General features: G+C 42.3%; 1 protein-coding gene across 2 annotated transcripts in view; it reads left to right on the plus strand.

The window, feature by feature from the left end:
* The window catches only part of cdin1 (CDAN1 interacting nuclease 1), a 57108-nt gene extending 43570 nt beyond the window's left edge, over positions 1–13538 (plus strand). For both annotated transcript variants that reach the window (XM_067614452.1, XM_067614453.1), the window contains exon 12: positions 11853–13538. In XM_067614452.1, coding sequence (XP_067470553.1) covers positions 11853–11988 — 136 coding nt within the window. In that variant the 3' untranslated portion in view covers positions 11989–13538. The remainder of the gene's footprint in view (positions 1–11852) is intronic.
* The last annotated feature ends 9549 nt before the right edge of the window (positions 13539–23087 follow it).

Raw genomic sequence — 23087 nt, forward strand, 5'->3', positions numbered from 1 at the left:
GATCAAGGCAGTGTTGATGTGGAGTTCTTGTTCAAATATTGATGCTAACTTCGCTCGGGTCTTGTGTTTGCAAACTGTGGAATCTGTGTTTTAAACATTAGCTTGTGCTTCACAGTTCCTGAAATGTGTCCTGCTTACCTGGACAAAAAGAAATTGATAGTGAATGCAAATAGATGAATTTAAAGAAACGGTTAGAGGACAAAAGCTGAGGATGTAGTGTGGGTGTCACCGTTGCACTGCGATAAGATATTATAAAGGAGAGACCATATCAAACAATGTTAGCTATCGCACATCCTCGGCAGAGAAAGGTGTTGGCCTGTTTAGTCACGCTAGAAACAATATTTAGATTTCACCACAGCTTTGTAAACGCTCGCTCTGAGTGTATGCTGGGCCAATTCCTCTCTGGTCCCTGTTCTTCCTTCTTTTTTTTTTTTTTTTTTTTTTTTTCAAAAGCACTTTTGTGTCATTACCCATTTACCATAGCAAGGAAAAGAACAGAATGTGAAGACCAGGGAAAAGCCTCTCACACACGCACAGATTGAAAACACACATATACACTCACACAGAGAGCTTCACAAAGGTGCTGCTTTTGTTTTATCTCCCTTATAGCACCTGCTTCAGGCAATCTGCTCCCACTCGTCTCAAATGAATTTTGTCACGGCCTTTCAGATTCTCAGCCAGCGATGCACTAATGAAAGGAGATAGTACAATTTGAACTGACCAGGTAGCAGCCAGCAGTGCACAGCTGAGAGCAAGGGATGGGAACACACCCCTCCTTGAAACAAAAGACAAGTCAACCGTCCACTGATATACCCATTACCCTTCTCATTAATACCCCGCAGACCTCGGTGTGTGATTGTGTGCGCCTGTGTGCGCTTGTGCGTGCGTTTATCTGTTTGTGTTGGTCGAGCACTTATCAAATTGTTTATGACAGGCCTAATTGGGCTAATTGAAGACATTAAGATTACCTGTCAGCTGTGTGTACCCAGACTCCCTATCTGTCTGACAACTCCTGACAAGTGAGGGACCCCGTAGCATCCGTCATGATGGAGCATTCCCAGGCCGTAATAGGGACAATAGGGGCCACTCTAATTTGATGTGGACAGCCTTAGCTGTGCGTATCAGCCTCCCTCTGTGTGTGTGTGTGTTTGTGTTTTAAGTATAGGAGAGAGTTGGGGGCTCTGTGCTTGGCCAGGCTAATGGAGTCCCCCTTGGCAATCTGACAAAGCGATGAGGCAGTCTGAGGGGAAAAGTGAAAGGGGCCTTCAAGTGTTTAAGAACATGAGAGGGAAGGTGCTCGGGGTGACGGCCTTCGCAGATTGAGTGACAGGAGAGGAGCACTGACATCTGTGTGTCTGTGCGGTTGTGGACGGTCACCCATCCAGCTTTATCAGGGACTCGCAAAGTTCTTGACTTGGGGAAAGACCAAAATGTAACAGATAGTTCCACTTTGGACAGCCCTCTTTTGCATAAATATGTGCTTTTAGTCTTTATAGAACATTAATAACAAGAAATATCGCAGATTTCCTATTCAGTCTATATTTGCTTTTAAATGTATCTGTCAGTGGAAATGTAGATTTTCAAAGGTGCAAATATTTATAGATCAGTGTTGCCACAGCTTAAGCAGAGCACAGTCCTATCTTCTAAGGCTTAAGGAATGTGCCTCTGCATATCTGTATCAAGCCACCCCTCCCCACCACCACCACTTTCCTCTCCTGTGTGGGCATTGTGTGGGCTTTGCAGTGTCATCGCTATGACAGATCAACGCTGTCAGCCCAGGAGATCCCTCTGTTTGTTTGTTCTACTCCAAAAGGGGTTAAACTGTCAAGTTGACAACTCATGAGACCCTTAGACTCTGCCCTATTGCCTCTTTCTGACTCTCTCTCTCTCGCTACATGACTCACCGCCCCCCCCACCCCCCCACCCCCCGTCTACCTTCATCCCCAAACGAGTGAAAATCAATACCAGATTGCCTGAGGACCACTGTTTGGTGTGGGCCTGACCCCTAGATGTCCCCCACTCTGCTTCTTTCATTACATGTAGCCCAGTATTTAACTTCCATCCTGATCCCTCGCCTAATTAGTTTCGATAAGCTCTGAGTCTCTCTCTCCCTCCCTCTCTTTCCCCTTCTCTTTTACACACGCACTCGCACACGAACACGGCGAACACACATGGACATTTTGCTTTCTTGCCCTTTGAAGGGACAGTCTGGGCTGGGAATAATAAAAAGACAAATCCCAACACGCACACAGAAGCTGTTAGCCATTCTTGAGCTAGGATTATTGTTTTGTTTGCATAGCAAATTTTTAAAAACTACAATGAAATTAGATTTGCACCCCAGATCATCAGTGAAAACACTGGGGATATCCTGTGTTGTCCAAAGCTAATGGTGCTCTGTGGTGGGCCTGCTACCAAGACTACACCCTCGCTTGTGTGATTTTCCACTCTGCCTCCTCGTCGGCTTGTGTCTCCATTTAGTTGTCCAGTCCAGCTTCAGACAAAGTAGATATTGATATTATGTAGAAGATGCTAGCTAGCTCTTTTTAAATTTACTAAAAGTAGTAAATAATGGAGTTGCAAACAAGATAAAAGTTCCGCCTGAGGTCTGTGTGTGTGTGTGTGTGTGTGTGTGTGTGTGTGTGTGTGTGTGTGTGTGTGTGTGTGTGTGTGTGTGTGTATGTGTGTTTTTATGTACCACCCACATGTCCAGGTGCCGCCACTGCGCCGGCTGGCCCGTCGACCACTGACAAGACCCAACGACATGTCGGCCCCCCTGCTCTGCTCCCCCCCGGGGGCTAAAATTACCCTCAGGAATGTAAACAGACTGCCGAGTAAGCACACAGCTTTCTGTGGCCCTTCGCCTGTGTCCGTCTCCAAACTCACCCCCCAAACTGGGACAGTTCCATTTTGGAACCAGAGGCCAAGGTTGACGGCTGGGATACCATAACCTGGCTTTGGTTGTTTTGCCACAGCAGATCTCCGTTCAATAGGACTAGTAGTGTTTCTGTGTCTAGTGATGATAATCATATGAGTGGACTGCAAATGGTCTATGCAACAGCTCAAAAAAGAATATCTTTTTGTCTGGACTGGCCACAGACTAGCCTTATAACCCTGAATGTCTGTCCGTCACTGACTGATTGACTGACTCACTGAGTGATGAAGTTACACCATTGGTCGGCCAGCCCAGTGTTGGAGTTTCCCCACTGGCCATTGCTCTTTCAAAATGAATTTGTGCAAACAGTTTGTATTATGTCCTCATGGGATTTTTACAGTGGAGCCCTGAGTGCCCTGAAATCTCAGCGGGGCTGAGAGTGAGTGTAGTCCCAAAATAAGTTTTAAAAACACACATTTACCAACCGAAGCTTCTCACATGGAGGCTCCAACAATGACAGGAGCACCAACCCACAGATACAAAGAGACGGGACAAATCTATTTTACCAGCTTGCACGATGGCTATTGGCTAGTTAGCATGGCTATCATCATTAGCATAGCTGTGCCGTGCTGTGTGTAGCCCATAGACTGTATAAAAATAAGGTGTAGCCGCGGTGTTTCTGGTTTAACAGCACTGTGTTGGGCAGATGACAGGTGTGTTTACGGTGTTTGTGTGCTATGAAAGATGTCACAGCATGGATATAAAGTCACAAAGCTGATGGACTGGTAGCCTAGCATGCTAATCCTACGTATTACTACTTTACATACATGCGCAGATAGAAACAGATGAAAGAGCAGGGGGAGTTAAAAGTTCATTAGAATAGTTATAATTAAAATTAAAATAACTTATCTCTCAAATCAAACATCCCAAGATATGAGTGGAAAGTATTGGTCTTGCAACTACATTTATGTCCTTTTTTTGACTCAAACATTGCTTAACCATGTCATGTGATATACTACTTCAGTACACTTTAACAAAAAACATTACTGGGACCGCTACAGAAAATTGCCGATGAACTTTTAGTATCCAGGAATTTACATCATACACACTACCACTACTTATCCCTGTAACAAATTGGCCACAATTTTGCACATTGACCACACACGGTCCAGCCATATACTGGGTTTTGACCGAGTCTTGTTTTCTTCTTTCTCCTCATATCTCCTTTCCCCTTTTCATTTTAGCAGACAGATGGACGTTCACACCAATTCATTAGGTGTGTGGGGTAGCTGTAAGCGGTGGAGTCTGGGTGAAGAAGTTCACTGGGCCGGGCGCTGACATGTTGATTTAATGGTGGTAACACGACTGCACTTCCAAAGGTGCTGACTTGGACGAAAGCCAGGCCTCTTTTTCTCCTAGGGAGACATTAGAGGCCACACTCTAATTTTGGGACAGGGTTTTACTCGTGGATGCAGAGGCCAGGAGGCCCTACACAACAAACATTCACACCTGCCTTTCCATGCCTAACTTTTGATTCAGCCCTCACTGAAGTGGCAGCAAATATGTGACTTATTCCTGAACCCGAAATGAAGAACAATTAGGAGTGAAAAAAGGATATACAATGTGTATTTGTCACTTTGTAAAAAGTCACCTAAAATGTAAACATAGCCATAACAACTTATCACAGTTGTTGAAAACAGGAAACAGGATATTTAAAAAGAATCTAGAAATAATCTACTTTCAGCAAAGTAAGGTGTTCTCAAAATATGTTTAAAAATAGAGTACTGACTTTCACTTTTTATATATACATTCATCATTAAGTGTCTGATTATACGCAGCATTCTGTGTGACTAATGTGTGTGTGTGTGGATGTTTATATATATATTTTCATACCCTAACAAGATAAGCAAGACAAACAGGTAAGTATCAGGCACACATCCTATGACCTCACAACCTCACATATAAACATGATATCATACATATACACACACAACACTGTTCCTCTGCTGGACCCATCAGGTTTGCAGGCGCCCGGTCAGGCTGATGCTGCCCTCGCAAGGGCAGATAGGGTTACAGTACAAACTGTTGTTGATTAGGGCCGTGGGTGTAGAGGGGGATCATCCTAAATTGAAAACACGTTAGCCGCTAGGGTTAAGGGCAGGATTAGGACCAGGGCTGTGTGGGGTGAGGAGCAGCAACAGAGACAAAATGGCCGACCCTCTGCCTGCCTTTGACTGTGTTTCCCCAGAGACAGGTGGCAATTATCGGCCAGGGCTGCTGGGAGTTCACAATAACAGGTTAAAGGAGCATGTATCCCCCTGACGCTGTGGTCTTCTGTGTCTGCGTAGCCTCCCAGCCCCCAGCCTGCCTGCCTGCCACCGCGGGGAACTTCCTGTCTCCATGCAGAACTTAGAGACATGAGGACTCATCAAAGGCCAGAGGGACTCTCTGGACAGATCTTCAAATTAGCACTGTGGCCAGTGTTTGGCTTTGGAGACTAATAAGCCTCATTTTAAAACAGTGAAAGCCTCAGAGACATTTTTTTATACTGTTATTTTTACTTCCTATATAATATATAATCAAGGGTATCTCAATCCTGTTCAGTGTATTTTTTTTTAAATGCATTTACACACATCAAGACTCAATTATTACCTATGGCACTTGCATAGGAGACACCATTTGAAGCCATTGCCATAATAGAATTTAATAATATCAGTATCAAGTGTTAATGAATACCCACTCAGTGTGTCATAACTGAAGCGATCAAGCCATTTTCATGATGTAGAGGGTCATTATAGAGGAAAGGGAGTCGATATCTGAGAAAAGATCAGGTGAGCTCTGACCATCTGAATGTTAACCCTTATACAGTCAGAGAATAACACAGAGACAGACCGTTGTAATCAGTGCAATCATATTACAAAGACAAAATGTAAAAGACAAAGGAATGACGCACAGAAAGTCTAAAATGTAAGTTTGGTTTTTGCTGGAGAGAACACTGATGTTGAAGTGTAAGTTGTTCCATAACTCCAACCCGACTGTAATGTCGGTCATTCTGGTGTCATGGCGGAGCTGTCGTCAGTAGGTTGTTTTGTCGTATGCATTGTCCTCAGTGCTGTTTGGACCAACTTCTGAACACTAAACAGACAAAGCCAAGGCCAGACCACACCTTGTTTGGTTTCGCTCCACATCCAAAGCAGACCAGAGTGTGTCAAAGCGCGTTGGACCGTGACTTCATAGATCTGAGAGGGGACCAGCACACATTACACACACAACGCACACTTGTTCCCTCAGATATGTGTTGCTAATGTGGTAGGCGACATGCTCAGTTAAGGGACTTAACGAGTTCCAAACACTGATTAAGACTCCTCCCTTCGGCTGGAGGATGTTTGCAGATCCTAACTAGGACCAAATGGCGTTGCGAAGCACGGCTCTCTGTGTCTTGCTATTGTCAAAACAAAAATAAAACCGCTCTTTATGTGACACTTATTAGCTCATGTGCTCATTCACAGAATGATGTATTAGCCAGGTTATCAATCAGCTGATTGAAATAGGCTCTGTCAGATTGTGTGTGTGTAAGGTGATAAGATTTTAGGTTAATGTGAGAAGGTGGCTGAGGTAATAGGAGGCTGTGAGGGGGACTGAGGTCAGAGAAAGTGATAAGTGGTTATTGGAAGATAAAGACTGGAGAGTCCCTGAGTACAGTGGTGTAGGGGGAGTGCGAGAGCAGCTTTGGGGCAGGATTTTACTCATGGATGCAGAGTAAAGTCAACGGTTATTAATAAAATAATAAAAAGAAATATTTGAGTTGTATTTTTTTCATTGAGAAAAAAGTCATAACTTAAGTGTCATATCTATATGTAATTGTATTTACTTGCACAAGGTAATGTAACATATAACAAAAATGTAATTAATTTTTAATTTTTAAAAATTTTAATTTTTAAGATGTTCAATAAACAAGTAGGGCATTGCAGTGAGTACCAAAAATTAAAGATACTCATTCTATTTATGCATGTTAATTAAAATTAATATAATACATCTAATTATTTCATATTACAGTAAAGTGATAAAGATTTCTGAACTGATTTGACTATTCTAGGTTAGTGTCACATTGAATACCTATTCAGTTATCATATCAACATTACTTATTTATATTTTTAAAATTTTCTGTCTTAAAATGTCTTCTAAAAACACCAGTAGTCATCTCCCAAATATTTTTTATATTATCAATATCAAAGTATTCAGCAAAAAATATAATGATATTTGCTTTTGTCAAAACCACATAGGCCTATTTGTCAGGTCAATCTTTGTTTAAATAAATATGTGTGAGTTTGGATGATAAGATTTTCAAAGTGACAGTCAGCACGGTCTCCACATCCTCATGCAAATATCATGGTGTGTTTGATAATACACCATATCTTAGTGTTTCCAAGATTAAGGTAGATCAGGTTGATAATGACTAATTTTGTAATGGTCATTGAGTCCTGCTCCATAGGTTACAGTAGTTGCTATGGTTACCAGATAAAGCATTGTAATCCTCTCATCTCTGTTCTGGTATTGGTATCTTGCATCAGTGAGCGTAAATTAGCTCCCAGCGCAACACAGAACTCACAACACACTGACTCGACCTGACCTCCCACTCCCTTCATACTTACACATCACACCTCCACTCCCTCATGTTAACCTACCTAACACCACAATACACAAACATACCTGCGCATAAAACACTCTCTCCACCTCCAACAGTGACAAAGACGAACTACATCCGCGTCACGTTCCATTTCCATAACCCGGCAACAGAAAACATAAAAACGTCGAGGAGAGTTACACCTGGCGGAAGATGTTTTATTCTTTATTGCCTTCTATTCCACCTTAATTACAGTGCTTGTGTAGGTTTGGGTGACTCATTTAATGTACAATTGTGTGCTACGGCTGCCTTGTATTTGTGTTTTACATACCTGAGCAGAATCGAAATTTTCCTTGCCCATAAAGAGGAAGAGGGAGGCGGGGGAGAAAAGAAGGTGTTCTATTCTAAGCTCTAGTCATGTTAATAACTTGTCTGTGGGAGGTTAACTCTTCCATTCAACTCCTGTTATTTATGGACACTAGGATGTATAGTTTGTTGCAGGGGATTATTTACCTCCCTGTTTAAGGATGCCCCTCTGGGCAGAGTCAGCCCATTTGTGTGCACAGAAGCTTGTGTTATCAGGGGTGTCTTCATCATCAGTCTGGCTGACTTGCTACAACAAACTACTACAAGGCAATTAAAATATACAAGCTGGGTGTTCAGTGATCAGCTGCAGAACCATATAACCTGGCATGCAGACCTTGGGTCACTGCCCCCCTCTGAAACTCCACACATACAAACACATCACACAACTGTTATCTGACCCTGTAAATAAACTCCTATAAGCAGCTGCCTTTGCCATGGACTGACCCCAAATGAACAAGCCATTTGTCACTAATACACACACTTTCTCTCTGTCTTTTGCTATGTATACACACCTTCTGTTGTCCACGCAGAGACTTTTATTCCTCTATACCTATCACCCCAATCACTCTCAGTGCTCTCTGTTTTAAAAAGAAGTTGAGCGGGTTCCATACCTGCATTTCAGACAGCAGAGAAAAGCTAATGTTTGGCAGCGCTTTAGTGGCCGTACCTTGCGACCTGATGTATGGATGCCGAAAACAAAGAGGCCTTTGTGGGGAGACCTCAGAGACGTAGAGTTCACCCTCAGGTAGAGGCTTATGCTGTCTAAATCATTGCCGGGGCGTTTGTTTAAAATGGGTCTGTGTGGTTTGTAAAATGAAGTGAGGGTGTTTTTAAGTCGAGTGTAAATTCATCTTTATTTTATTGATAATTCATCATTTCTTATAATGTGTTTTGGCAGAAGTGCTCGGCCTCCAGTTTTAGAAAAGCTTTTTCTCACCAAACGTGGCAGATCAAATTAACCTTGATCTGTGCGTTCGGTAGAAATGTTAAATGTGAGTTTTTCGGGGGGCCACGCTGTCTGACCTACAGCAACCTCAGACTTCTGAGAAAATGAGAGGGGCAGAAATAAAATCAAGAAAGCAAGTTTGCACATTCTTTGAAGGTTACAGTTTGTGTTTTATTGTGTTTTTATTAGCTTTTGCAGTTTGTGTTTTTGACTCATGCTCTATGTATGTATGGGTTGTGCATTTCAGAGGCAGAGAGATCTCATTGTGTGAGGCTTGTCTACATGACTCGCTGTGTGCGCAGGAAGGCACTAATAACGCTCTCCTCTTCTCCATTCGAGGGTTTTTTGTTCCTGAGTGCCTTGCTCTCATTAAGCTGCCGTAGTAAGCTGCTTGGCACCTGCTTTAAATGCGACCAGCACCCGCTCATTAACACTAACGAAAGCGTAGCTGGCAGCCGCAATCCACACCCGGGCTCGTCAAGTGGCCCCCTTGCTGAAATTAGCTACATTTCACAAACAATTTCACCAACTCGTTACATAGTTAGGTGTTTATTGGAAGATGGCTGACTCTGACTGGGTGTATATAATAAGCACACGCCAGGTTAAGGTGAGCCAGCCCATATAATCAACCATAATTAGCCTACAAATTTAAACACGAGCCTCCATTCACTTAATCACGTGTTACAACACACATAACTTCAGAGGGACCGGTATGTAAGGCACCATATTCTATGTATTTGTAATTTCTCTTTACAGTATCTGATGCTGCTTGGAACTTTTTATCGAGAATCTCACACTGTAGCCATCAAGCTCAGTCTAAGCCTCCTGACTGCACCCTTCCCCCTCAGTGTTTTTGTTTCTATTCCCAGTCTCTGATTCTTACCTCAAGGTCCCTGTAGTATTAACTTGTATTAATTCTGAGTAGGATTCAAAGTCCATTTATTTTCTTTATGGTATGGAAAGGCCTTGGTGACATGGCTCCCCTGTGTTTATAATTTTGCTTGTTTCAATTTGTGCTCGGCCTCTCCTGACAGACCCGGGACATGATGTATCGTACACCGCTGCCTTATCTGTTGATGTACAGTTTTAACCTTTTCAGAAGGTTGCCTCTCTCCACTCTGCGCAGACTGGTCTCCCTTTTTCTCCCCTTTTCAGCCTCACCTCCCCATCCAGAACACAGGAAATACATACAGTGCGGCGGCAGAATAAAAAAGAAGAGCATAACCCCTTTTCCAAAGTCATCTAATGTAAATGTTTAGGTTTTGTTTCCATAACATTTCCATATTAAGAGTTGGCGGCCATGCACAGCCATCAACCATGGAAACAGTGAGAGTTTGGGGGCTTGAGCTTTGTACAGTGCTGAGAGGCTGAGCTATGTGTGTGACATTGTGGTGAACTTGCAGTGTGCATCTGTGGGCTTTCTCCAGGGCTGTTAGCTTTGGCCTGTTTGCTCATAGATACAGCACTGTAAATCACACACTGTAAAACGTAGAATGCAGGGATGGGGTGCAGGAGCATGTACTGCAGCAAGGGCCTCTTGGAGGGAGGGATGTGTGCGTGTATAGTCACATATTATTTTGTGCATGTGTCTGTCTCCATACAAGTACTGTATGTAGAACATGCACTGCCTCAAGGCCTTGTCAACACAACACAGCACAGCACAGTACACACATATACATACATACATACGTCGCAACAGCTGATTCTTGCTCTAGCATTTATGTGGTTAAAATACCTAGGTGAAGTAGTAATGTTGACCTTCTAGGTATTTATAATAAGCTCATAAATAATAACCATACAAAAGACAAAATATTCCCATAATTATTGTTAAAACACATAGGATGCTTGAGTCAGTAGTTTAATATGAAATGATTGGTCACAAGTTGAGGTTTTATGCACTTTACCTTGGAGCTAAACTTTTGCTGCCCTCCGTGGCCCTTTGCTAGCTTCCTGTCAAGGTCTCCAGAGGCCCCACAACATTGTTAACTGTCTGAGGATAGAGTGTCTGGGACCGGAGCACTGTCAGCCAACTGAATCTGGTTTTGCATGTGGGGGCTGAGATGCTCTCCGTTCAGAGTTCAACTGTGACATGTCTTTATGTATGGCAGCTAATGTTCAAAGAAAAGGTATGATCTATATGAGGCAGAGAGAGGCCACTGGTGGCTCTTTGGGGCATAATAAATAGCTTGAAAGATGATTTATTGTCTTTGTGAGGAGACGTAGTGAAATAACATTGCACATTCCCGCTGAACAACTCCTCCGTTTTAATTGTTTCTGCACCTTTCAGCAGACCTTCAGGTGTACAGTAGCTACAGTGTCTATGAGACACAATAGCAGCAAAAATATGCGAGGGAGAGAAGAAAAGATAGAACAAAGGAAAAAAATAAAAACACCTAACATTTAAATAGTCTGAACTTGATTTCTCAGTTGCTTGAAAAGTCATTATTTATAGCTCTTGGGAACTGCAGTGCTCGCCAACTAAGGCAAAGTTGCTTTGGCTTTCAAAGCGAATGTGAATGAAACAGCTGGACGCTGTTGGACTGGCTAACATTAACCACCAGATGCAGTGTTTAAGTCTCAGACTTTGTGTTGAACTCTGTGTGCTCTGCTATGTACCAAAGGCTTCCGATGACAGGTTCCGGAGGCCTTGGTAGTGCTTTGTTATTTCACAGATTATTGTTATTTCACTGCCATTGTAATGTGATCAAGTGTGTATCACCCTGTCAGAGAGATCTTAATCTTCCTGGCGGCGTTTTTGTTTGATTCAGCACAAGTTTCCTGGATGGTGATCAAAGGAAAATACCTAATTGACCTTATCTCCCATAGATCAATCCTGCTACTCTCCCATCTTTGTATCTCTTCACTTACTGTCTGCTTTTTTGTTATGCTTTCCAAATCCAACATCAACAGCCATGAGCATTTTACAGATCTGAATTTTAAAGCAGCTAATATAACTCAGTGAAAGCTACTGCAGAACTGTCTGAGATGACAGCAAGGATGTACTAACAAAAGACCGGCTTTGTTTCTTTTGTTTTGCACTGCAGATTTGGTCCAGGTCTTGTCATCTACTGGTATGGTTTCATTGGAGAGCTGGACTGCCAGAGAGACAGAGGTATCCTACTTAAAGACTGCTTCCCTACAGACATTGTCACCCTGTGTCATGCCACCCAGCAGGACTGACTGCCACAAGAGCCAAAAGAGGGACAAAGAGTGAGGAAATAATGAGTGAAGAAAAAAAAAAAAAAACAACTAAAGATGGGTGGATGAATGGGAGGAAAGCGAGAGGAGTACAAGGAGGCGGGAAGGGTAGGAACAGTAACACTGAACTGTGCAGGGGTGGATACCTAGATCCGGAAGCAATTTGGCTTTCCTGCAGTGTGAGACTACTGGCAGAGCTCTGCCCTGAACTCCAACTGACCCTCTTTCTCTGTCTGTCTCTACCTTTCTCCCTCTCTTTCTGCCGCAAAGCTACCACATGTAAATACACACCAACACATTATGTATATCTGACAGCAAAGGGTCAGATTCATACCTGTGTGTGAAAACACCATCTTGGAGGCTTTCCTGGTTGTGGTCAACTCCTGGCCCCTGGATGGCTTCTCGTAATGGCCAGCCAGGGTGAGAGCCAGGGCCAAAGCAGGACATAAGGCCCTTCCTTATCACACCCAGAGCCCTGGCCTTTGTCACTCCTTCCTCCTCCGTTCCATAGGCAGATAAGAGAGGTGCGGTCCGGGGGCTGGGTGGACGCCTGTCTCTCACCTGCGTCACTCGGTGCCCTCTCAGTCACTCTCCAGGGGGGTAAACAGGATCATTTCTGATTAAGGCTGGCCTCACAGTGACCTTTTTCACTTCACAAATGTATTGAAGATTTTTTTTTTTTGTTTCGATTTGACCGCAGTTCAGTTCAGTAAAGTTCACACCTCAACTAAATTTCATCACAAAATTATTATCTACAGTCTGTCTGCATTATGTATTTTTGTAATTAACTTAACTATGATTAAGAAACTATTAAGAAATTATTTAACAATAAATCCAGTACCATCAATGACTTTTCTCATTCGCTACTTTTCATGTTGGTTAAACAATACACATATTTTAAATCATATTTATAGTTTGGGCTGCAACTCACAATTATTATCATTATTTAGTCTATAAAATGTCAGAAAATCATTTAAAATGGCCATCACAATTTCTCAGAAGCTATTAAAATTGTGGGTTATGCATGACCAACATTCCAAAACCCACAGATATTCAATTAACAATTATATAAAACAAAGAAAAGAAGCAAATCTTCAAAATTTAAAAAAAAAACTGCAATTGATAAATGTTTAGCATTATGCTTCAATAATTAATTGATTATAAAAACTGTTGTTTGACCAATTGATAAAGTGACTAATTGTTTCAGCACTAGTTCACAATGTTATTTATAGGGCTAAAGTCAGTATTTAATATTTAATATGAACATTTTCAACAAGCAAAAAGGCTAACGTTTCAGTGTTCTCCACAGAAGGGACTGAGGTGTCTGTTGAGCCAGAGAGCTGAGGTCACAGTCAAATAAAATGCAAATAAATTAGGTCATTGTCACCTCTATGAATGCAGAGTGGGACTATAAAAAAAATCATTCAGTTCTTGTTATGTTCTATCCAACATTCATGCTGTGATCCTTTTTGTATTGTATATTGTACAGTGTATTTTTGTACGTGTTTATTATTAATAAATTCTGACAAGTGGTTTAGAATATTTTTTGTCATGACTATCAACAGCATAAACTTGATATACTTCTAATACACTTCTTTAACTTCAGCCATGTCTGTGCCCACAGGTACGTAGTAACACCTGATTTCCATGTAAAGGTGTGTGACTATCCAGCAGTTGTCTGTTGCACATCTTTACAACCCAGCTTTCTTTTATGAGCAGATACTAATGGAAGAAACACAGCCGGGCTTCGGGAACCAGAGGTGAACATAAAGTTGAGTGATGCTTTTAGAAGCAGATATGCACTGCCTATAGGGGGTCCCTGTCCTGTCCTCTTCTTTATGACACACAAAACGATAAGAAGAAAAAAAGTGAAAGGGTGAAGAACCTGCTACCATCTCAGAAAATGCATCATTTTACACAGGTATTGTTTCTTCTAACTGTGGCAGTGTTGAAACTGAGTGAAAAAAAGAGATTTTTTTATTTGTTTCCCGATATCACAGATCTGTCAGTACAGAGGCTTCATAACTGACCATCAGCACTCACCTGTTGTCCTGCAGAGAGCTGAATCTACCTCGGGTAAAAAGTACAGTGAGATATGAATGAAGAGATGTTCTGTTCTTGCTTCATTATGGTGTAATCACTCCCAAACCTGACCCATTCCACTTCTATTACGGAGGGGAACTCCCCCATATAGAATAAAAGCATTTCTATGTTTGTTCTGCACAGTCATGCACCACGTATGCAGTTAGAAAGATATGGTATGTGGGGGGTTAAATACCACTAAAGTGTTACTTGATTTGTTACCCTTAAACCTCTAACCCTTAGCCGGCTCCCATCTAGGCCTTGATCCCGCCATGAGGAGGCCATTGGGTCACTGTGGGGTCGCCAGGCGGCCATGGCTTCCTCTATCAGGCCCCCCTGCTCCATGTGGTACAAAACAACTGTCCCCATGTGTCCAGTTAAACTCAGCCCTATTGCCTGGCCATGGAATGCTTAGACATCAGTTTATGGCTCCTGTTGGACACAAAAACAGAGCTATTTTACTAAGGGAGGGAAAATTCTCTGTTGAATAAGAACAGAAAAAAATGGAAAACAGCAGATTCAGTTCCTCTCAAGTTTCAAGCCTTCCTGCCATTGTGTTCCAAGATGGCTGTCGCACAAAAGAGGAGCCAGGGTCAACTCCTATAAATTAGGTTCTGCACACAATGCAAACTAAATACAGCTTTTTTTAAACCCACTTCAAAGGCGAGGGCCGACATCAGTGTCAGCTGACAAGATTTCCATGATGCGAGTGCAAATATAGAAAAATAGCTCCCATCTGATGATTTTTAAGAGCTAGACGTCTTTATTTTGTGTTTTCCTTGCCCTTGTCTCCCACCTCTTTTTAGATTCATTGTTCTTGTCACAACAATGGGGCACTCAAGTGCTCTCCATATAAGGCTAGTTTGGAGAGGTCACTTCCTGGGGCCAGGAACACCAGTGTTCTGGAGAAATTTGATCCTCAAGAGGCATCCAGTGAGAACTTGAGATACAGTATTTTTTCATTTAAAGAACATTTTTGACATATAGTAATTTATGAGGATTACTGACACTTTGTGTAAAGGAGAAGAAAAAGGTGTAATATTAATATTTTCCTGCTACAACATTGCCAAGAAACTACATGCAAAACGATTTAGTTACACATTTTATCCACTATTGTGATATTGGTTGCAATTCTTAAATCTGTGACTCCCATGAGTCAGATTAGTTTGATCCTGTTCACAGCATCCGCTCTGTCTGGCCTGGGCCCGCAAGCAATGGGAAGTCCACTACCGACTCAAATGTACATCTTGGCCCAATCTCTTCCAGATCCTGCTGTTTTATGCCTCTTCAGCCAAGCTGCTAGATAGACCACTGAGACACAGAGAATGAGAAAGAAGGACAGAACCAGTGAAAGACTGAAGGGTAGGTTCTATCCCTCCAGCAGACCACCAAACAGACTTCCTCCACGCTTCTGTGTTATTTATGTGGAGAGAGCTCTGGCCTGTTTCTGCCCCAGGCAGCATAGTGCTTTTAGTAGGGATCCTCTCAGCCTCAGGAAGACATCACAGGGTGGAAATAAATAAAAGTTCTCCTGGAAGAGTCAGAGGAGCCAGTTTGAAATTAAAAAAAAAGGATCTTTAGAGGGCTTGAATAACAGCACTGGGAAAAAAGCAGCCTCTCTGTACTGAGCTGTAGCAGATACTAAGAGATTTCATTTTTATTTTTAGGAAGCTCTGCCCGCTAATCAGACGTTGTTATTTAAAAACAACAATGGATCATGAGAAAAATGGTCTGGGGGATTTTAAATGGCAAAGCAGTAGATGTTTGATTGACAGGATGGAAGGCAGATGGTATGTTTGAGGGAAACTGAACAACTATGACACATTAATCCACTCAGAGGGGTGGGGGGAGATGTGGGGGCTAGTTTAGTTTAGTGGCGTATGAGTCACTGGCAGTGCAGGACAAGCAGAGACACGGCCAAGAGCTTTGAAAAACAAAAAATTCAGAGCTATGAATCACTCCTGACACTGATGTGACATCAGATCACATGCACCCAGGGCTTGGCCATTGAAATATCCCCATTTTTGACAGCCCTAAATGAGCAACCTCGAATCCCTTTCTGTTAAAAGGAACAACTTGGCAATGGAAACCTCTCTATCTTAAATGGTAGACTATGTTAAAGTGAAAGGTGTTGACTGGGCTCCTTGCTAATTGAGGTATTCCATTTAGAGCCAAGCTCACATTTGTAAAAACAGAGGCGCTCGCTGTGTAACCCACGCCTTCAAATGAATCCAGGAAGCATATTTGGAGTTCCTTCCAGTGAGACCTGATACACCATGTGTCTGCCGCCATCGCTGAGGCCTGTGATGGTCCTGAGTTTAGTCAAGATGTCTTACATCAGCCATATTTTACAGCGGCTATTTTTGCTTGTCGTCTTTGATTTGTGCGCATTGTTTTAACATGTATTGTCATGGATAAAAAGGAGGAGGGGAATACCGCAGAGGAGCATGGTGAGTTTGGAGGGAAAAAAAAGGTCTGTCAGTGAAATGGAGGGAGCGTGCGTTTGTGGTTGGAACCACAGGGGTGACAGCCTGCATGGGGGCTGCCCGCTCTAGCGTCGGCCACTGGAAAGGTCAGCCCCCCTGAGTGGCATTTGGACTGTGACAGAAGTGACCCAGAAAGTGTGTCATCTTCTGTTCACAGCGAGGGTCCAGGGGAGGCCTGGTTACATCCACAGGTACAGGTACAGGCCAGCGTGGGGATGGGCGAGGTGAGGAGAACAGCAGGGTGGAGGAGAGGAAGAGGAGGGAGAGACAGTGGAAAGGTAGCAGTAGACGTATGAGCACCAATGACATTCTAAAAGATTAGAGCTGTGTGATAGGAAAATATGACTGTGGAGGTAGTCAGGGGGAAAAGGTTAGTTGCAAGAGGCTGGAGACAGAATTTGATTCAGTCAAAACAAACCCCGGCTCACCATATCCCTTGTCCTCTATTTGTGAGCACGATGGCCTGATGAGAACTGTCGCAAGCTTGTTATTATGAAATAAGTGCACTTAGGAGGAGGTGGGGCTACTGTACATGGGTGGCGGTGGCCATGGTGACGACTGCGGCTATTACGGGATGCATCGACCACAGGCTTTGGTGCTGAGAGCAAAGCTTGAATTCAGGGCATAATCAGAGCCACTAATCCAGTTGATAACAGTGGGTCTGGCCTTGCGCACTGTGCCAGCGCCACGTTCATTCAGAAGTACCCTTGCATTTGTCAAAACAAGCCTTATGATCATTTATCACAGCACAATAAATCCTGGCCTGAAATCGCACAGATGAGACGACTCCTCCATTATGTACAGACTCAGCTTAATTTTGGAAATATTTGAAAGAGCAGATGTGATTGGTTATATTTTTTTTTTTTGTTTTTTTTTTGAGCTGTTGCCACTAGCAACATAATATTTTTGTGCTGGGAAATTGTGAAGGGCAGGGATGGAAGCAGCCGTTTAGCCGGAGGAGTAGCAGAAAGGGAGAAGAGAAGAAGAGGTTGACTGGACTCAACCTTTTTTGTGTGTGTCTGTGTGTGTCTGTGTCTGTGTCTGTGTCTGTGTGTGTGTGTGTGTGTGTGTGTGTGTGTGTGTGTGTGTGATGCTTTACGAGTATTTTGTTGGGCCTTCACTGTGCTGAGCAATTAACTGTTTGGCTGAAAGCACGGTGCCAGCTCCAGTGCTCCTCAGCTCTGAGAAATGTGGGCCATTTATCACTTTTACAACTCATTTTCACCCCCAAAACACTCCACTCTGGGGCTGGATACAACATCACTGCTGCCATGCCCTTGAGTTCCTGGTGACAGGTAAATATACACTTCCATCCAAACACATGTCCCACATCATCTAGCCTATATTTGACTTATGGGAGGTCAGCCTGCAAGGGATCGATGTTGCAGTTCATTTTTAGAGGCCTGATGATGTCATGTTGCAGTGCACTGTGGGTTATTGGTCCAGGAACCTGTTGCTGCAAGAAAGCAACAGTCACCACAACTGTCTTGACTCAGAGTCGCTGACAAGCAGATGAGGCAACACGTGTGCTGAAGTGAATTTTCACACATACTTTGAGGAAAAACTTGAATGAACCGAGTTTTGCGCTCTCTCTACTGTAACTTCAGCTCCGTCACTCCGCTGACAACATCCCAGTCCCACAGGGATCCTCCTTAGGTCACACAAGAAGGAAGAATGAATGGAGCGATGTGATGTTGTCATTCAAATGCAATGGATCACTTGAACTCCATTGCCCTGTTGTAATGACCCTGTGTAAGGACCTGTAATGTGGTTTTCCCATTGGGTTTGAGAGAAACCCTATGCCAGACCATTCAGGTGCGCAATAAAGTGCTTTTCACTTTCTGAGGACTTCCTGTCTCCAGTGGCGTTCTCCATTAACTCCTCACAGACAGACAAGAGTCTTTCTATTGGCCCAGACACCCTTTATCGCAGCAGTTATTCCCCCCAGGTACGGAGCTACCTGGCCAACAGATAAGATAGGAAGCCGGCTGCCTGTCATTATTGGCAGATGAAGGCTATCTGAATATTGACAATAGTTTACACTCCTTGTTGAGAAACAAAGTTGGACTTGTGAGACAGTCTGCACAGGGTTTTTATTGTGTAGAGGAGATATGAAAACCCAGGTTCCCTGTGGTCACACACAAATAGCCTTATGTCCCAGCTTTCACCCACCCTCCTCCTCCTCCTCCTCCTCCTCAGTTGGCTACTATTTATTCCCACCAGCTGTAGTGATGTGCTAAAAAAGTTCTTGACACCAGCTATTCCTTTTCATCACTGCAGCTTCCGACTGCTAACAGGGACCTTGCTAGTTTTTTTTTTCCTGCCTCTCTCTCATATGCTGTTCACTGGTCCAAACTCTCACATATAAAATAGGAGCATGCACATCAAAGGGATCTCAGGGATGTTACAAGATGTCAGATGGAGGATGCGTTTTCTTAGCAGTCCTTTATCAGTCATTGGATTAACTGGCATAAAACACCAGGGATGACAAACCTAAATGGACAGACTAAACAAAAAAGAAAGTCTGATGCTGCAGTTGATGCTGTGGGAAGGTATTTCCTCAAACAGCAGCGTGGATGCGTTTACATTCTTTGATATAGTATATTTTGTAACGTGATCTGAAGAGGAAGACAGTTTCACAATTTGCAGTCGTTACGCAGCTGGAACGTTTCATCCACATTTATTTTGCCACATAATGATAACACATTATGTCTACAAAATGACACGGAAAAAAAGACAGACTTACAGAAAAAAAAGAAAAGAAGAATTAACTTTAGAGTCAGTAAATTTAAATGGATAATTCCTCGACGTTGCTTTATGTAATGGAAATGATCTCAATTATTTGTCAGCCGGACTAAAAAATTTGCCGAAAATATTAAGAAAGCCGTTTCCACTTTTAGACACAAATAAAGTAAGAAACAGCGTTTTTCTTTTGTACTTTAATGACGATTTTAAAACGCGTTTAGTTTAATTTCGAAAAGGAATTTATTGTATTTCGTTATTTTATTATTTTTAAAATCACAATAATAAAATCATAATAACACATTGCGTTCCTATTATTATTTTTATTGTTGTTATTTTTATTATCATTATTTTTTACTGTTATTTAAATCAATGGCAGCTTATTTTCTATTTTTGATTGCATATGGAATTATTAGTTTATTATTGTTATTATAATCATTATTAAACCAGTGTTGCTACATAATGAAGTCGACCACCTCTGTGTCTCCTTGGTATTTCCTCCAGAGGAAACGTTAGTCGGTAACTTCATCCCAGTGACACCAGTCTACCACCCAACACCGGTTTCTTCCTCTCTTTCTTTCTTTTTTTTTTTTTTTTTTTTTGTATAGACCTCTATGCCATTACACTGTTTTGAAAAATAAGGAGAGGTTTTAACTGCCATTCGAGACGATAATGGTTACCGATTCTATACTTTCAGTCATAATCTTCAAGTGGGCCGTGATTAATGATGTCAGTGTTAGCCGGGTCCTTCAGGCCCCTGGCTGGATGACTTCAGCCCTGCTGCCCTGCTCTTCAAGTCTCTCTCCTTTAAACACACACACACACACACACACACACATATATATATACACACACACAGAGAGAGACTCGGTCTTGCACAGCTCTTGCAGAGATGTTGCGGTCGCATACTATTATGAAATGCTCATTTCTCTCTCTCTCTCACACACACACACACACTCTCTCTCTCTCAGGCAACAAGTCCCCATGCAAAGCATAATATTGACCCTACAATCCATCTTTATTGATTTTACCATCAACGTGGCCGCCTAATACATGCATAAGAAGCTATGTACCTGTGAGTAAATATTAGATGAGCGTCTTTGGAGGTCACATTCACTGTAGCAGGTCAGGGTCTTATCATCTTAGAGGATGGAATAGGATAAAAAAAAATGGCGGGAGCCCTTTTGCATGAATTTTTGAGGTTGTAAAAAAAAAAAAAAAGAAAAGTGAACGAACGCTTCACATGAGCCGGTGTCACAACAGAGAGATAGACAGGCCGCTTCTTCTTCTTCTCTTTCTATAAACACATTTACGTTGGCCTCCAGAAGGGGTCGCCATCATGTAATAACAGTGCGCCCAAGGGTGTGGTGGGGAGGGGGGTCTCTCTTGCTTTCTCACTCCCAGTAAAAAAGCATCTACGTTATATGGATATGATCAATTATTTGATTTGAACCGTACCAATAGGATAGCGCGTATAATTCAATAACCATGAGCAATATAATATTTTAGCAAATGTTCTGTGTGCGTGTCTCTCTCCCTCCCTCTCTCTCTCTCTCTCAGCCCCCTCTGTTATTTACACTTCTTGTGAAATGTCTCACTTTGCTGCCCTCGGCTACCCGCAAGATATTTCTAACCTTTTTTTAAGCTCCCAAAATAACTGAAGGAAATTTGGGATAAAAAAAAAAAAAACAATCAACTGAGGACAACAACAACAACAACCCATAAATTAAGGCAATCGATATTTTCGCCGCTCACTGTTAGGACTTCCCTCTCATAATGGAATAATGCCAGATTTATTTGCGAATCTTATGGGTTCTCAAGCCATAAACCGTGATTATTTCACTGGAAAAACCGGTCAAATGTTGACAACCTTGGGGCCATTGTAACACAGCGCTGGAGAAGGCGACATAATGAGAGAGAAAAGGAGACGCTCGGGCCTGGGGCTTGCCTAATTAAATCTTAACTGATTGAAATAAAGGTTTGAGTACCTCAAGGCTTGACTAAACTCCGACTATTTCCCTTTTTATTGCGCTTTATTTATTCTGCACTCACACGCCCTCTTTTTCTGCTTCTCAGCTCCGCAACTGGCCACTGCAATTTCCAGTTTCTGATCATTCTCAACCCCTGTAGCTATGTTACTTGACTAATTATAATTTTTTACATCATTAAGATTTATTTTAGTGGTGTGCGCGTGTCGGGGAGGAGGAGGAGGGGAGGGGGGCTGTGGGGGTGACTGTCACTCATTTTTAAGAAGGCAGGCGGCCAAGCGCGCAAAAAGTCTTGAATATCACCCATTAGCCACCACAGAGAAGCCACTTCTTCTTTTTCAGCATTTCTTCCCAAAACCAGAGTTTCTCCACGACGTCTGAAATGTAGTTTAATGCACATATTTTTATTTGCTGAATTTATATCAAACGGATAAAAGAACACTGGAGTTTTGTTTGTTTGTTTTTGTTTGTGGTTTTTTTGCAAATAAAAAAAAAAGAGTAAAATAAATTCTCATCAGGTCTTAATTGCATGTTATTTCAATATGTCAGGGTTATATTTTCTAGATAAAATCATAATTTTCTCTTTATCAAAATGCCATCAAATAAATAGGCTTTAAGCGACTCCGCGTTATTTGTAAAAGGGCAGCGAAGAGCCATCAGTGGGGACTATCTGTGTAGGCACGTTTCTTCCTCTATTGTCTGAGGAAATACTATCATAAATGATAACTAGATAATGGAGCTGTCTCCTGCAGACACGTTCATCAGCGGTAAATGGGAGCTGGCGCGGAGCACCACGGAGAATTAAGGCGAAAGAGTTTGCAACATTCCTGCAGGGGATAAGTTGTTGACAATTAAAGAACACACGCACGAGCAGAGGAAGACTGGGGGGGGTTGGGGGATATGGGAGGGGGGGGGGCGGTCAGTAAATAATTTACTGGTCGTCTTTATGGATTATTTTGTTTATTTCGGTGTAGTATTTCTGCTACTTGACCAGCCAAACAAGACTACTTTTTGTTTACTTTTAATTCAAGGTTTTCCACATGAAGGCCGGCTTGATCTGTTAGTCACTGCATCAGACGTCACTGCCATCAAGATGCAGATTATAAAGACAATATTTTCTGAAATCAGCACCTTAACCAGCTACATGGTGCCTTTAGGTGCTATGTTACCTCCAGTATTTTTTTTTTTTTTTTTTTGATCATCAGGTAAAATCACATGAAGACATGAATATATGATGCATTAGTCAATCTGACTTTGCCAGCTGAGTTTAAAACTGAACGATTTCCAGCCCCAAGAAGATCAAGTGTTTCCTCATGTAATAAAGATGGGTATTGTAGTGTATTTTGGATTCCAGCGCCTGTTGAAAAAATAAACTAGCTTCACTTTAGACATTAAACAGCTATAAAAGAAAGAAAAGATGAGAATACTATACAGGCGTGGGAAGGGGGGGAAAAACTAAAGGTTGCACTAAAATCACAACACAAAATCTGCGTCAGGATGAAGTTTTCCCTCTCACTCGGTTATCTTTCCGGAGTTTGGATTGCGCAGATCAACCCTGCCTTTTATTTATTTTTGAAAAAAAAAAAAAAAAAACAGCAGCCAGTCCCCCTCTTCCAGAAAGCCTTTTTGGTGGTGCTATAATAAACCATTTTCCCTGGGCTTTATTGATCAGTCACTCTGAGCTAATGTAATTATCCTCATCAATAGGGGGACTGCAGGGAGAATCATTATGCGGTTGACATTGATAAATGATCAGCCAAATGCGGCCCTTTTCTCCCAGGGA

The sequence above is a fragment of the Thunnus thynnus genome, chromosome 16, assembly GCF_963924715.1.
Source record: "Thunnus thynnus chromosome 16, fThuThy2.1, whole genome shotgun sequence".
NCBI classification, from domain to species: domain Eukaryota; kingdom Metazoa; phylum Chordata; class Actinopteri; order Scombriformes; family Scombridae; genus Thunnus; species Thunnus thynnus.